At 40.4% G+C, this 16,190-nt stretch overlaps 1 protein-coding gene across 1 annotated transcript; it reads right to left on the reverse strand.

Annotated features, from left to right (window-relative positions):
- Nucleotides 1–3,539: 3,539 nt before the first annotated feature.
- Nucleotides 3,540–15,735, reverse strand: LOC140161063 (sodium- and chloride-dependent creatine transporter 1-like). Its single transcript, XM_072184451.1, has 11 exons — nucleotides 15,442–15,735; nucleotides 14,773–14,911; nucleotides 13,623–13,757; nucleotides 11,659–11,762; nucleotides 11,093–11,217; nucleotides 7,491–7,603; nucleotides 6,563–6,700; nucleotides 6,045–6,147; nucleotides 5,092–5,222; nucleotides 4,821–4,991; nucleotides 3,540–3,997 (listed from the first exon to the last, which is right to left on the reverse strand). The coding sequence occupies exons 1-11, from the start codon at nucleotides 15,675–15,677 to the stop codon at nucleotides 3,914–3,916; spliced, it is 1,479 nt and encodes a 492-aa protein (XP_072040552.1). The 5' UTR covers nucleotides 15,678–15,735; the 3' UTR covers nucleotides 3,540–3,913.
- Between the last annotated feature and the right edge of the window lie 455 nt (nucleotides 15,736–16,190).

A 16,190-nucleotide genomic window follows, 5' to 3' on the forward strand; every position in this document is an offset into this window, starting at 1 on the left:
AATCCATCAGCTATTCATGGGCTGTGCTGATGCAGGTATTGATATTGCCGGAATTCAAGAACATCGTCTAATTACACCAAGCCCAACTGATGAACTTTGGTCAGACGATAGGAACTGGGTTATAGTATACAGTTCTGCTACCAAGCAAAGGCATGGAGGAGTGGGTCTGGTCTTGTCAAGCATGTTCACAGATGTCTTAAGAGTGTTGAAGCTGTTTCCGAGAGGATACTATTTGTAACATTCCATGGTAATTAACCCTCAGCTTAGCATCACTGTTGTACATGCTCCCACTGAGTGCTCAACATCTTCTGACAAGGAGGATTTCTATTCATCTGTATCTGACCACTTGGATGGTATGAAAAGGCACGACATCCATCTCATCCTCGGTGATTTTAATGCCAGAATAGGAACAGATAGTCATCTTTCCCATCCATGGGTGATTGGTCCATACTGCTACCATGATTCAACCAATGACAATGGTGAGCGTCTGGTCAACATTTGCCAGGAGTACAACCTCAGACCGGCCCAAATGAGATTCCCCCAACCCAGAAATCGTCTCTGGACTTGGACCCATCCAGCTGGATCAACCCATGCACAGTTAGACCACATTCTAATAAACAGCAAGTGGGTAAATTCTCTCCGCAACTGTCGAGCATACAATTCTGTAGAAGTGGACTCCGATCATCGTATTGTGAGCGTCCGTCTAGCTGCCAGTTTGCGAACAAGCAGAGGAAAACCTTGCAAGAGACCACAATTCAATTGGAAGAAGTTGCAAGACCCTGATACAAAAGAGGAATTTCAGCTGGAACTAACAAACAGTTTCCAGGTCTTGAGCATGGATGATGCCACACCCATCTCTGATAGGTATGAGACCTTTGAGACAGCAGTTCGTGAAGTTGCTGAGAAAGTTATTGGAAAGCAAAAGCCATGCGGACTGCCAAGTTGGGTATCAGATGCAACCATCAGACTTAAACTTGAAAGGGATGAGGCCAAAAGCGGTACTCTATTTCAAAGTCTCGTCAATCTAGAGAAAGATGGAGGAACTTGAACACCAGCCTTAACAACTCCTATAAATCTGATGAGCTTGCTACACTCAATAAGCAGATGGAAGACCTGAAGCTGGACGATGAAATGGGGAATTACACCACCACCTGGAAAATCATACACTCGCTTTCTGGAAAGAACTCAAGAAAAGGGGTAAAAGTCAAAAAGAGAGATGGATCAGCCCCAACCAGTGACCATGAACTGCTTGAGGAATGGAAGGAATATTTCAGCTCACTCCTTAACAATGACAGTGGCACAGCAGCTTCAGAACTTCCTGCACCAGCTGTTGAAGATCTTCCTATTATCACTGAGCCCCCCAACTCGTAAAGAAGTAGTCGAAGCAATAGCAGCCATGAAGACCAACAAGGCAGCAGCATTGGACTGTGCTGTAACTGCTGAATCACTTCAGGGAGGAGGGGATAGCATGATTGATATGATTCTCAAATTCTGTATGGAAGTATTCTCAACGCTGACACCGCCACGTCAATGGGTCACAAATGTCATCATTCCTCTACCAAAGAAAGGCGACCTCTCTCTCATGACAAACTACCGTGGTATCTCGCTTATGTCCATTGCCGCAAAAGCGTACAACAAGATCCTTCTGAACAGGATTCGACCTCACATTGATCCCTTACTGAGAAGCAACCAGGCTGGCTTTAGATCAGGTCGAAGCTGGGCTCAGCAAATACACATTTTGAGGAGGATCATAGAAGGCTTCAAGGAGTACCAACTTCCCTTGACAGTCACTTTTGTGGACTTCAAAAAAGCCTTCGACTCTATCAACAGGTCCGTCATGTTCTCAGTGCTGCGGCATTATGGAATACCAAAGGTTGTGGTCAATGCCATCCAGGTGCTCTACAAGGACTCCAATAGTGCCGTTATGGTAGATGGAAGTATCTCAGAGCCTTTCCAAGTAACAACTGGAGTGCTTCAGGGTGATGTGTTGGCACCATTCCTGTTCATTATCCTGGTAGACTACCTCCTGAAGAAATCAACTTCTGGAATTGATGCTGGAATTGTTACCTACCCACGTCGGTCAAGCAGGTATCCTGCTAGGATGCTGAATGACCTGGCTTTTGCTGATGATATTGCCCTGTTGGAATCTTCTATAGCCCGGGCCCAGTCACAACTTACTAGGACTGCAACAGCAGCAGCAGATCTAGGCCTTGTCATCAGCGCACCTAAGACAGAATATATGACTGCAAACTGTAACACTCAGCCAGCACTTGAAGTCTATGGTAGTACCATCAACCATGTCACAGACTTCAAGTACTTGGGTTCCAAGATGGGCTCTAGTGTTGAGACCTAAAAGAAGAAAAGCACTAGCCTGGGCCGCTTTCTGGAAACTGGAACGCCTTTGGAGAAGCCCATCCCTGCCAATCGAAACAAAAAATCAAGCTGTTTGAGACAACTTGTGTCACTATCCTTCTGTACGGGTGCGAGTCATGGGTAATCACCAAGGACATTGAAAACAAGATCAATGCCTTTGCAACATCTTGCTACAGAGGCATGTTAAACATCAAGCGTGTGGATCGGATCCCAAATGAAACCATCTACAATCTGACCAACACCACTCCACTGGTTGCCAGAGTCAAGATTCATCAACTCAAATTTCTCGGCCATATACTGTGTCTTGAAGATGACGAGCCTGTGAAAGAATATGCTCTTTATATTCCACCACATGGGAAGAGGAAACCGGGACGGCCGCGGACACTGTACTTACAGTATGTACAGCACCTCCTGGGAGATACTGAAGGGATGCTGCAGCCAAACAAAATTGTTTCGCTTGCCCAAGATCGCAACAGTTGGAGAAAGCTTGTAGTCGCCTGCTCCGCAGCCGACTGATGATGATGATGACCGTGATGAGGCTCCAACTCACCATCTTTCGATCTGTAGTTTAAAGCACTCGTGAACCAAAATCCGATGCCTTACCAAGTGAGCTATGCTCGTACGTGAGATTCGAAATGAAGATAAAATAATACATTGTATACCTGCTTGTGTCGGTAATTGATTTGCTAAAATTCCATAATGGTATGACATTGTGGAGGGCGTCTGCATGAATTTCTCTATCATCACAATCGCTTCTATATGTTTGTAGACGGGGTTTTACGGTATTACGCAAGACACAAATGAGACCCCAAGACTTCATTACAAGATGAGTTTAGATGCAATTTATAGTTTATATTAGTATCATAATTAAGTACTTTGTTATTTGCTATTGGTTTATTATGGTTCCACTATAACGGGCTTGTTATGTTGAGGGTGTCAGTTTAAAGCTAACATTATTATCACCATGATTATAGGGCAGCTGTTATGTTTTTTTGTTTGTTTTTTTGCATCTTTCCGTCCATTGACTTTATCCATTTCCATGTGATTCCACACAACGGTTTAATAACATGATCAGAAATTGATGATGCATGATGGTACAAATGTGATATAGATCAAATTGTTTATGAATTTAATCGTACATTTTCTCCTGTTTTCTATCAAGAAATTGTAGCATGGTCTTTCACGGGGTCTTTCACAGATCCAAAACATCAAAAGGGTTGATTTCATCCATCATAGATGCCGCTAAGTAAGAGCCCGGGCCAGATCTTTTGGATTGGGAAAAACAATAGGTTGGCCATCATTATTTTTTTGACTGCATAAGGAAGACTCGTGCTATCTCTCCGTGAAAGACCCCGTGAAAGACCATGCTACAGTTTCTTGATAGAAAACAGGGGAAAATGTACGATTAAATTCATAAACAATTATTTGATCTATCACATTTGTACCACCATGCATCATCATGAGTCCGGGCTAATAACTGAGTCTCTCCTGTGAACAAATGATGTTTTTCTAAGGCGAGCTCTATCGGACATTCTGTCTTTTACTTTCGTGGAACCATGTCCTCCATTACTTCTCCTTCAGTATCTCGGTTAGGAAGACGAGGCGTAATCAGTGCTTCCCATCTCTGCAAATGATTAGAACGTGAACATGGTGAATGGGTTGATTGAGCTTTCGTTGAGTCATTTTTAACTTTCAGGTATATTGAAGCTAGCTAGCCAAGGAAGAAAAATCCTTGGCCACTATTGACACGTGTAAACTCTGGTACTCTGGACCTGTGGACAATCATTCTTTCCACTGATCTATCAAGGAGGTTTGTAGCATTGGAGCCGAATGGATTACTTTATACTACTTCCAAAATGTTGTCAGAAAGAGCAGAGTTATTGCCCTACCTATTACCCAAATGACCCCTTAAAAAAAATTCAGGTACTCAATATCCCCCTTTTTTTCTTTTTCCTGCTACCCAATGACCAGCCTTTTTAATTCCCAAAGTTAGGTGGTATTTGTGTTCTCCTTGAGAAATAATGGGATTTTTCTTCAAATCCCCGCTGAATTTCAATCATCCAGTTGCTTCCAATTGTTAATTGATTCAAATCGTAGTTTGGCACTTATTTTATGTGTACTCAAACCCTGCCATTTCAAATAGGGAGTGCCTCCCCGGGATCCTTTTGCTTGTTTGTGCATACATTAATCTATTCCGAATGAAGGAAGGGGAAGGAAACAAGCTTTCTTAAATTCTTGCATGATGATGTTGATAAAATTTAATTTGGAGTCCACAAGAGGTTCCGGGATCACAGACTGCATCAGGTAACCTTTTGTATTAAAATGCCACCCAATATAACGCACGTCTTATTTAAATAACCATGGGCACTGCACCTTCACCCGACAAATATATACAACAACATCATCTGATAGGAATACAAATTTAAACTTTCATTATTTGTACTTACATCAGAAAGCATGCCTTCTGCTGCCAGGAAAGCATACAGGAAATATAATAGCACTGTGAGCATGGATGACAAGGCTAGGAACCAGCCTACGAGGTAACCCCACCATGGATATACGTAGCCGTGGTATCTAACTAAATTCTCATAACCGATAAAATTGAAGATAAACACACCCTAGAAAGAATAAAAGTACGAAGTGGATTTTATAAGATTTATTTACAACATGGCAAATTCTAGATCCGTCACAAAAACTAAAATTAGCATGTGTACTTACTAAGCAAATTAGAGGTGTCAGCAAATACCAGCATGCCTGGAAATAAAACTCGATGAGTTTCCATACCGGACCACAACAGCCTTCACGGAATTCTAGCATCTCATTGAAATTTCTTATAAATCGATTTCCACCTATTAATAATAATGAGATTTGTAATTATTGTTTATTATCACGTTTTGTTCACGGAAACATAGACAGTGCCATGAACAGGATGATGGTATGCACAATTTATCATATCACAAGGCCCGCGGTTGTTTGATAGCATGTTAAACTACGTCATTTTTAAGAAAAGGTGAACACTGATGGCGCTATATATCTTAAATCGTGTTTTCATCTTTAGAAGGGGTAGACACTATTATAATGGCATTAAAGTATCAGAAAAAGAGTAACAAATAACAACGAAATTTCAGAAAACTTTTTATAATGAAATATTGGGAATAAATAGCGGCCTCAATTCGCACACAAATATAAAGTTTATAGAATAAAAAAATACCACAAAAAGCACAAAAGATGAATAAGTTGGAAAAGAAACAAAAATTTATGTTAAAAAGAGCTGGAAATAATATGAACATAGTGTGATAGTTGTTGATATTGTCCAGGTCTATAATTGAACATTATATAATGTTTTGTTAGAAAATTTAATAAATGATCACATCAAATAACCGCCCACTACAGCATTAAATATTACTGTCCCTAGTAAGTATGTGTGCCCAGTTCAGTGTTTTCCCCACACCTCCATGCAATTATTTTCAATTAAGCAAGGACGTCGCGTCGGTTCTGAAGTAGGTATGAACCCTTATTAACCCACAAGCTTATCCATCGCACCCATCATTAGTTTGTACTTTGATATAGTGCAATTCGAAAGATCATCCGACAGTGTGGTAACTAATTTGATAATTGTGATAGATTGACTGTCAAGTATAGCGATACTACGTATAGCAGTATTAACATACCGTAAAACCATGCAATGGCGCCACTTTCAAAAGCCGATATCCACAGCAAGGCTGGACCGCTGGCAGAGTACGTATCAAATAGTTGAAATATGTAAATGCCACCCTGGAAAGGTACGTGAAACGTTTAATATCGACAAATAAAACCTCAATTAAAATGTTATGTTTTTGGTTCCTTGAAAGTATGGGCAATATGTCATGAGATATATATGGCAAACTGGGGAAACACCAAGAGATTGGGGACAAGGTATAATTATTCCATTATGGGAAATCCTGCACAGAGAAGCTTATTATTACGTCCCCTCGGAAGAGCTACAGTCTTATTTTAATTTATATGATATTGCCATTTAAATTCAGGCTTTTTTTCAGCAAGTCAATAACACAGCAAGTTTGCCACCGCCGGATATCGAAACCGAGACCACATGCACCAGAAGCGAGAACTTCAACCGCTGAGCCATGCTCCCTCGCACTGTTGAATATGACATCAAATGTTGCCGCGTTATTCGTGTTTTTTTACTCACATATGAAGTCATTGTTAGTCCTGCACAACACGATATGAAGCAGTAAAAAGCGGCGAACATTTCTCGTCTGTAACCCTTCCTGAATATATGAGGCCATGTATCAACCACTGCGATGATGAAACCTTCTACACCATGAAACTGAAAAAAAAAAACCACACACACAAAAACCAATAATGATATCATCAGTGGCGTACATAAAGTGGGGGCCCAGGGGAGCACGTCTCGCTATTTTATTGTCAGTCAGTCGGGGGACTCGAGAGCCTGCCCCTAATAAATAATCACATCAAACAACGTGCTATAATTGAACATGTTGAAGACAGAATTAAAAAGACTAGTTTGCGTATGACGTCCTGTCAGCCAGACCCAAAATGCTGTACTGCGCAGGTCAGCAACCAATCACGTGGCTCCTTTGCCCTGACGTCAGACGCAAACTAGTCTTTTAATTCGGTCTTAAATTATACCCAAGTAAAGAAGGGAGACATAACTTAGCCTCATGACCAATTTCCGGGGAATATTTCTCATTCGAATGGTGAAATTACAGCTAAGGTTTGCAACAAGATTCTGTTGAACAGAATCGAGCTGGATTCCGTCCGGGGAGAAGCTGTGCCAAGCAGATCCATATGGATGAATTCCAAGATTATCAGCTCCCCCACAGTCATATTTGTAGATTTTAAGAAGGCATTTGATTCTATCGACAGGAAGAAAATGTATTCGCAGTGATGTGACATGGGATACCAGAAGCTGTGGTCAACGCCATTTAGTGCACTGTACACTTGCACTGCACACTTGTCGTCATTGTCAAGCAGTTATTTTACATTTTTCACAGCGTATTTTATTCTGAAAATTTACCCCCAAAATAGTGGGATTTTCTGTGCTATTTTGTGTGGAATGCCCCAGTGGTGCTGCCACTGAACAAGACACTACTTACCTCCGCATCGAGTCCTCGCAGGAGGACCATTAAAAAGAATAGCACTGCCCATAGGTGAGGTATAGGCATTTGGGCTACTGCTTCAGGGTACGCTACGAAGGCTAACCCAGGTCCTGAAAGGTAAGAGAGAAAGAATTGCAAATCTGTAGCACTAGTGCCCGGGGGGGCACTCAACTTAAATTTTGGTAGGGGTGTGCGGCGCGGAGCGCCGAACTTTGGGAACTAAGAACTGATTTTCGGGCAAAATAGGGGTAGGGCTAGGGGTGACATTGACCTCTGATACAAGCCTGAGACTCCGAAGATTTGGCAAAGTAACATTATACTCTAGTATACGGATGCCTCTCCCGATACTATAGAGTGGCGGGTCACGCGTAAAAAAGGGCGCCAAATGCATTTTTAAATTGATCATTTTCCAATACGGGGTTACCATTGGTTATATCATGGACATCAGTAGCTAAAAGTCTTTAATGAAACTCTTAATCGATCGAGTTTGAGCGTGTTTCTACAGAGCCAAATACCGCTTTGGAAACGGTATGGAACCGTTAATCACTTCTGTGGAAACAGCCTCCAACGCCTTTTTGCAACGCCTTTTCATCGCCAACGGAAACCTCGTTGGAGTAGGTTTTTGCCGTTGACGAAGCGGGTAGATTTTCTGTGGAAACAGACCTTAGCGGTAACTTGCCGATTATATCAAACAAAATGCCTGTTAATCAACATGTTAATTGGACAGACGACATGACAAAAATGTTAATAACAGCCTGGGCAACATAACAAGTCCAAACTATTATGTAAAGCCACAACTTCTCCGTGATACGGAAAAACAGAAAAACTCACAGAATTCGGGGTTTGGTCACGGAAATTTGTAAATGCTACAAAATAGTGAAAAACTGTGTAAAATGTAAAACTTTTCTGTTGATTTGCAAAATATAAAAAAAAAAGTGATTATTTAGCAATAATCAACCATTAAACAATCCATTCTAGCATTAATTCTAGGCCTACGATGCAAGATTTTGGCCATACTACCGTATTAAACATTAAACGGTATGAACACGCCAACGGCAAAAACCTGTCTGTGGAAACAGCAGGTTAAACGGTAAGATAACGGTAAGATAGCGTTATCCATATAGCGGTAACTTAGCGGTGCGCCTGTAGAAACACGCTCCTGTGGAAACAGCCTCCAACGCCTTTTTGCAACGCCTTTTCATCGCCAACGGAAACCTCGTTGGAGTAGGTTTTTGCCGTTGACGAAGCGGGTAGATTTCCTGTGGAAACAGACCGAAGCGGTAACTTGCCGATTATTGAGCAAAATCAAACAAAATGGCTGTTAATCAACATGTTAATTGGACAGACGACATGACAAAAACGTTAATAACAGCCTGGGCAACATAACAAGTCCAAACTGTTATGTAAAGCCACAATTTATCCGTGATACGGAAAAACAGAAAAACTCACGGAATTCGGGGTTTGCTCACGGAAATTTGTAAATGCTACAAAATAGTGAAAAACTGTGTAAAATGTAAAACTTTCCTCTTGATTTGCAAAATATAACAAAAAAAGTGATTATTTAGCAATAATCAACCATTAAACAATCCATTCTAGCATTAATTCTAGGCCTACGATGCAATATTCTGGCCATACTACCGTACAAAATACACTTTTAAAACATGTTTGTCATTCAAACGGTATGAACACGCCAACGGCAAAAACCTGTCTGTGGAAACAGCAGGTTAAACGGTAAGATAACGGTAAGATAGCGTTATCCATTTAGCGGTAACTTAGCGGTGCGCCTGTAGAAACACGCTTGACAGACGGATTTGGGATATTTCATTTGACAGACAGATTTATTCATTTGCCTTTCAAAATTTGACTTGACCGTATTGAAATACGTGTTCGGACTAGTGAAACTTCGTACTAGCGACGGTCCTTCGGACTAGCGGATACTTGCGGTTGTAACGTCAGCAAAGCGGATGTTGGTTATGTGCACGTCGGCAATCTGGATTCCACTGGGTTCTGGATATCTTTCATCACAAATTCAAGGTATATGTATAGGCTTGGAGAGAAGAGGCATCCTTGTCTCACACCAATACTACGTCAAAGCACGGGCACTATAATAGCCACACTCTCCCCTATCAGGTAGCTATTGATAGTCTTTAGAGTTCTATTCAAGACAGAACAGTTTGCACACATTCCCTAGGACGAAAAGTTGGGTGATTGCTTTGTAGTTGGTCGAGTCTAGTTAGTCTCCCTTCTTGAATACTGGTGTGATCAGGCATTTACTCCAATCTTCAGGAGCTTTACCTTCTGACGTACGGTATGACCAGGATGCATTGGGCTATTCCAGAAAATAGATGCACACCCCCTATAGACCTTTTTCCCTCTTTCCCATCATGCACTATTCCAGGGGGGTATGAGTGTCGCAAAATACATCATCTCCCCGGGGGAGTACATAGTTATGTTCATTACATTCTGAATACGGACATTTCGGCTGGTGCCTTCATCACAAAAAAGGAATCCCCGATAATCACGATAATGGCGCCGTGATCATTAATACCTTTCGGGGGCAAAAAACAACATTTTTATGCCTTATGGACATGGTGTATTCACCCAAAAAAGTTTCCTGCTATTGAAACCTAACTTTGTATACATTTTATAGACCTAATGGTGAAAAACTGATGACGGGACACGCAGTGATATTTTACCGGCGTCCGTTTCACTGCTTTTTCGGACTTGAAAATAAAACGAAAACAAAATCTCTTACACAGATGTTCTGCATCGCTCCGTAACTGCATCACTCGTGTATTCAATAATTGCATAATTAGTAACATCGATGGCCTTTACGATAATCCGCATATATGGAATCAGTATGCCTATATTAAGACAAAATAATTGCAACGGCCTGGCAAAGACCATCGGATGCACACGATCTATGAGGTTGATGAACTACGTCATACCCCCCTGGAATAGTGCATTGTGGGATAGAGGGAAAAAGGTCTATAGAGGAGTTCGGATATCCGGACTTTTTGTCCAGTCGTGATTGTTGGAAATCCAGACTTTTTAAGTGTCCAAAGGCAAAAAAATCCATCAGAAATATAGTCCAAAGTCAGAAATCCTGAATTTGAGAGCTCATTTTAGACATTTCCGTGATTTTTCCTTCATTTAATTGGATTTCCAAGCTTTTTCAAGCGACATTGGCAACTGGAATTCCAGTTGTTTTCAGAAAGCAGACTTGGAAATCCGGACATTTCTTTGATTAACAATTTACTCCTCTATAGGGGGTGTGCACTTATTTTCTGGAATAGCCCATTTACGATTTTCAGTAATAGTTGTCTCATTGGAAGGCCGCTCCTCCCCCTGGCCGCCCGGGAGCCCGCCTTCTGTCAAGGCTACAGCAGCCAGTTTGTCCTAATCATATACTTTGTTGTTTTCAAGGTCTTCATGGTCTTCATGACCTCCTCCGTCTCCTATATTGTGACACTTGGGGTGTTGAAACGGCTGCGTCTGGAATAGTGTGGATAAATATTCCTAAAAATATTTCTAAAACACTATCCTGTCAAGTATTTTACAAGTATAATAGTCTAATGTACCTATCCGGTTGTACCTACCTCCTTTGGCTACATCAGCAACCGTAACTCCTTGCTGACCTGCCATGAATCCGAGAACGGAAAATATAACTAACCCTGCATAAATACTGGTACCGCTGTTAACAAGCGTGAAAACCAATCCATCTCTGTGAATTGGAGGCACAAATTTACGTAAGTAGTGGTAAAGGTATTGGTCCATAAAGCATTCTGATTCGCAACAAAAATGCGTTCCTACCTGAAATTATTTGAGGGTAAGCGTCATCGTGTCTTATTGGAGAACGTCTTCGAAACTCAAACGGCTCAAAAAGTATTGCAATATAAAAATATATATATTTCATTTTCAGTAATCTGCAATTTCATTTAACTTTCATAGGGTTTGTTAACTTTATATATATTACCAACAAGCGTTTTTCTTTATTTTACTTTATATATTGTGCTTGAAAATATACCTTTTTTTTTGGTTTCTCAAATGAAAAATAATAAATGCGGTAACATTGCTCACCAAAACCGTAATACGCACGGCCTACGAGAAGCAAACTCGTTTTTTTAGCCTTTAACCAAATGAATATAATGCATAATGTACACACCTGAAGAAGTTATGGTTGAATTTATTATAACTCCCCAGTGCCATCAGCGTACCTAAGCCGATTGAGTAGGAGAAGAAAATTTGTGTCGCAGCATCCAGCCACACCTGAAATGTGGCAAATAAAATAAATTATATGAGGTTCAGTCAGTGCTTAAATGCTCATTCAGTGATTTGCTCATCCGGACGATCGTAAAAATCATCAAAATTCAGGTTTTAGTACCTTTGTCATTGTCATAGATGTGCTAACATCATTGTCATAGATGTGCTAACATAGCAGGGGCGTAAATCCATTTTTGAAAGTGGGGGGGGGACACAATGAAAATTATTAGTCATTGATACTTCTGCGCGACAGCGCTGCACGCCGCACCCGCGCGATGTAGGAGGTGTGTGAGGGGGGATGTGCCCCCTGAGAAGTAAGAAACTTTTGCAAACTGAAGACCTAATTGAAGCCACTTGGTGGACCATTTTAGCACTATTATTGTGTAAAATTTTAGCTTGAAACAGCTGAAAAACTGAAATGACGGCCTAACTTGTGGACAAGTCTTCACTAAAACAGAATCAAGAGCGACCACCTGTTTATGTATACGCAGGGGGGTGTCTGAGGGGGGATGTTCCCCCTGAGAAGTAAGAAACTTTTGCAAAATGAAGACCTAATTGAAGCCATTTGGTGGACCATTTTGGCGCTATTATTGTGTAAAATTTTAACTTGAAACAGCTGAAAAACTCAATGACAGCCTAACTTGTGGACAAGTCTTCACTAAAACAGGAGCGAAAGCGATCACTTGTTTATGTATACGCAGGAAAATACGTTGGAAAATTTTGCAAAATGAAGGTCCAATTGAAGTCATTTGGTGCATAATTTTTACACTGTTATCATAAAACAAACAAAAAGGGACCGAACTCAATTTGCAAAATTTTACTTCAGATTTGAGATTCGGAATTATTACTAAAGCATGCATTGATTGATGTTGAAATCAGCATTGAGTCCGTCTTAAAACTGACTTTGGTGATAAAATGTGACGGGCCCTGCATATCGACGGGCCCGCTAGTACATGCTTTTGGGCCGTGGTCCCGCCTTCAAGCAATTTGCCCAAAATAATCACAGGCCTATAATATATTATACTTACGATCGACCCGGCTGTGCAGATTTTTAGGTATGGGCAGTGATGGGCCTACTCAATTACGTGCAATTTAACATTTTTTCTTCTCTTTTTCTCCTCCCTTTCTCTTCTCTTTTTCTCCCTTTCTCTTCTCTCCTTTCCCTTTTTTTTTTTTTTTTGGGGACCAAAATGTGGGGGGGACATTTGATATTGTGTCCCCCCCACTTTGAAAACTGTCCCCCCCCCACCCGATTTACGCCCTTGTAACATAGCCTGTGAGTGGTTCAGCCGAAAGCCGTGTATTTAAGACAGAATAAGACATTTTACATGAATCTGTAATTTAGATACTGACAGTATCTGACAGTATCTAAATTAGCTACATGTATATGAATGGGGCTTCAACGTCGTCATTTACTGCTGTTTTCTTCCTTTTTTGCCAAATTTGTCATTTCAAAAATACCTAATGACAATTTGAATGACTTATCCTTCACTTTTAAGCAATTTATAAACAATTTTAATTTTTTTTTACACTTGCGCTGGGATCACTGAATGGGTCTTTAATGAAAGCTGGTCTTTCACCCATAATAATTATGGATTATTGTCACACACAGATACTAACACGTGTGTTAATTATTAGTGTTTAGCGACAGTATGATCACATACTGTCTTTATAAATTAGACCACAAACGAGATTACGTTATTGTTCACCAGGGTTCGATAGAAACAGTCATCGGTACCTATAGGGGCACCGATAGCAATATAGGACCAAAATCAACGTGACACCTCTCAGAATAAGGATTTGAAAATTTGACATGATATAAAAATTATATGGATGTATCACTTAATAGCAAAATCAAAATTTTACCTGGCCGTCACTAAGTCTGCCTAAGTCTGGATTGAGGTAGAAATTCAAACCTTCGAATGCATTTTCTAATGTCAATGCTCGGACAAGAAGAATCGTGAGAAGAATATAGGAGAATGGTATCGTGAAGTATACAACCTAGATGGAAGGAAACAAAATTAATTCATTGACCTGACCTTGTCTGTAAATCCCACAAGCCTTTGCGGGTATACCTGTGATGTCGTCACGCCGATGCGCACATCGTTACTGCGCACTTAACGGCTTTGAAATGCGCAGTAACAATGTTCGCTAAACGATGTACACATCGGCGTGACGTCAAATGACGACATCTCATGTATACCCGCAAAGGCTTATGGGATTTACAGAAAAGGTCAATTGCATCGGTGAACACGACAGAGCGCCAACATAACAGTGTAAGCCAACTGTTATCCGTCCCTAAGCGCGTCAGGCGATTCCTCGACCACGCAAGAGCTGTAGGCATTCTTGTATTGTTTGTAAAATGTTTTGTCAAATAAAATACATCTTTAAAATATTATGTGTTCATTTATCTTATTTTTGTCTCTTTCTGTTTGTTACAAGTAATCAGAAAATATCATAAAAAAATATTCAATAAATATCGAGTCATCGTATCGTGTCCCTGCTGGTTTAATTTAAAATGCGGAAATAAACACTACTTATGAATAATATATCATTCATCGATCATGAATATGCATGTTATCGCGACGTTAAAATCATCGGATTGAATCCATGGCGTTTACTACGTGTATATAGTGTCGCGAAAATCAGAAAAGCGGTGGTGCATCGGAAGGATATTTTTCTCCAGGGGGAGAGAGGCAAGTAAATGAATACCATTTTAAACGATAATTAATACGGTGGAATGAACAATATTTTGTTGTATCTTTTAATTATAAAGAGTAAAAAATCAGACAGATTCACAAATAATATTTGTTAAAAACGTATTTTATTTCACACATTGTACAAATATCACAAACAATACAAGAATGCCTACAGCTCTTGGACCACGAGTAGCGATAAAGATTTTGTATTGTTTTATTCTGTCAACAGAGGGCGACGTTACTGATATTTTAATAGTGGAAGGTTTATACTTGGAATCTATCAGAAAAATACGTTTCTAAATGTGATTGATACTTACCTTTCCGGAGCTCTTGACACCTTTGTATATGATGAAATAAATGACGATCCATAAAACAATCAGACTTAGAGCGAGTTCCCAGTTGATGCCACCCAAGTTATCTATACCAGTGGAAAGGTGCTGCTGTAAGATCTTCCGCCTATGAGGAATATCATCAATTCATTAGTATAAAAAGGAAGAGGCATTGTTTAACCCTACCAATACTAGACCTGAATAAAACGAGCACAAAGCGCGACTGCAAGCGCAAGTATCCCACGTAATGCCATTGTCAGTGATGATGCTTTTTAGCAAAAGCAAAAATGAAACAAGGGCTGATAAAGGAGATGTTAAAAGGGCCCCACTGCTACTTGTTCATAGGCCCTGAGGCTCTTGCTACGCCCTGACCATTGCACAATTATTTGAGGACACCTAGGCCCTATATACATACACACGAAAACGCTGGCCGGGCCAGCGCAACTCTCATGGCGTGCTATATATCAGGTCTTGTCCTTCACACCTGGACAACTTTTCTCTACATCTTATTTACTTTCTTCCAAGGGAACTAGGGAGATCAATGGCATGTTCAACGTGGTGAAATGCCAGGAATCAGACAGAGTCTGCCTTAAAGTAACTGTATTTAGGTAATGAAAATGCTAACAAAGAATTTGATTTTCGACATTAATAACTTACTCCCAAAACTCTTCAACAGCCGGCGTAAAATCGCTTAAATTCCGCAGTGTTCCGTTTAGACATACTTGCTTTAAAACTTTTGTTGTGGTGTTTTCTGATTCGGCGATTCCATTGCAGAGGTTTGGCTGAGTGATGCCGCTATCCCCATAGATCCATTCCGGATCCAGGCAATCTGGTGTGTTGAAATCGTTATCGCAATGTGACCATGGTAGCCTTTTGGTAAAGGAAAGTACCATGTAATAAACATCCCAAGCAAGGATGACATTGTAATAACAGTTCAACCAGTTCACTATGATGATACTCGCAATGCCAATTCCTAGAAAAGACGGACAAGTTTAATTAAAAATGTTATTAAATATAAAATCATTTGAATTGATCCAAACAGAGCTAAGCGATTTAATCATTGAACTATCAGAGGAAGAGTTCCTGTTCCGTATTCAGCCGCTTCATCAATGGAGGATAGTTCATAGGGCCTGCACTTTGGCTCGTTTTTTGCAGGTTTACATGGTCCAATAATCACAAGATGACTGACATGTGGTAACAAAGGAAGCAGTCACTGCAATTTGATTATGTCCCATATGATTGGCCATTCAAGACACCCATGTCAATATACTATAGCGGCCTTTTCAAAATATAATACCTGTTTGCTTGATTGCATTGACAATACCCGGGAACAATAGGCCTACACACAGTATATGCATTGGACAAACTTTTTACAATATTAAAGCATGATAAGTGATGATGTGACC

Source organism: Amphiura filiformis, chromosome 9 (assembly GCF_039555335.1).
Source record: "Amphiura filiformis chromosome 9, Afil_fr2py, whole genome shotgun sequence".
NCBI classification, from domain to species: Eukaryota; Metazoa; Echinodermata; class Ophiuroidea; order Amphilepidida; family Amphiuridae; genus Amphiura; species Amphiura filiformis.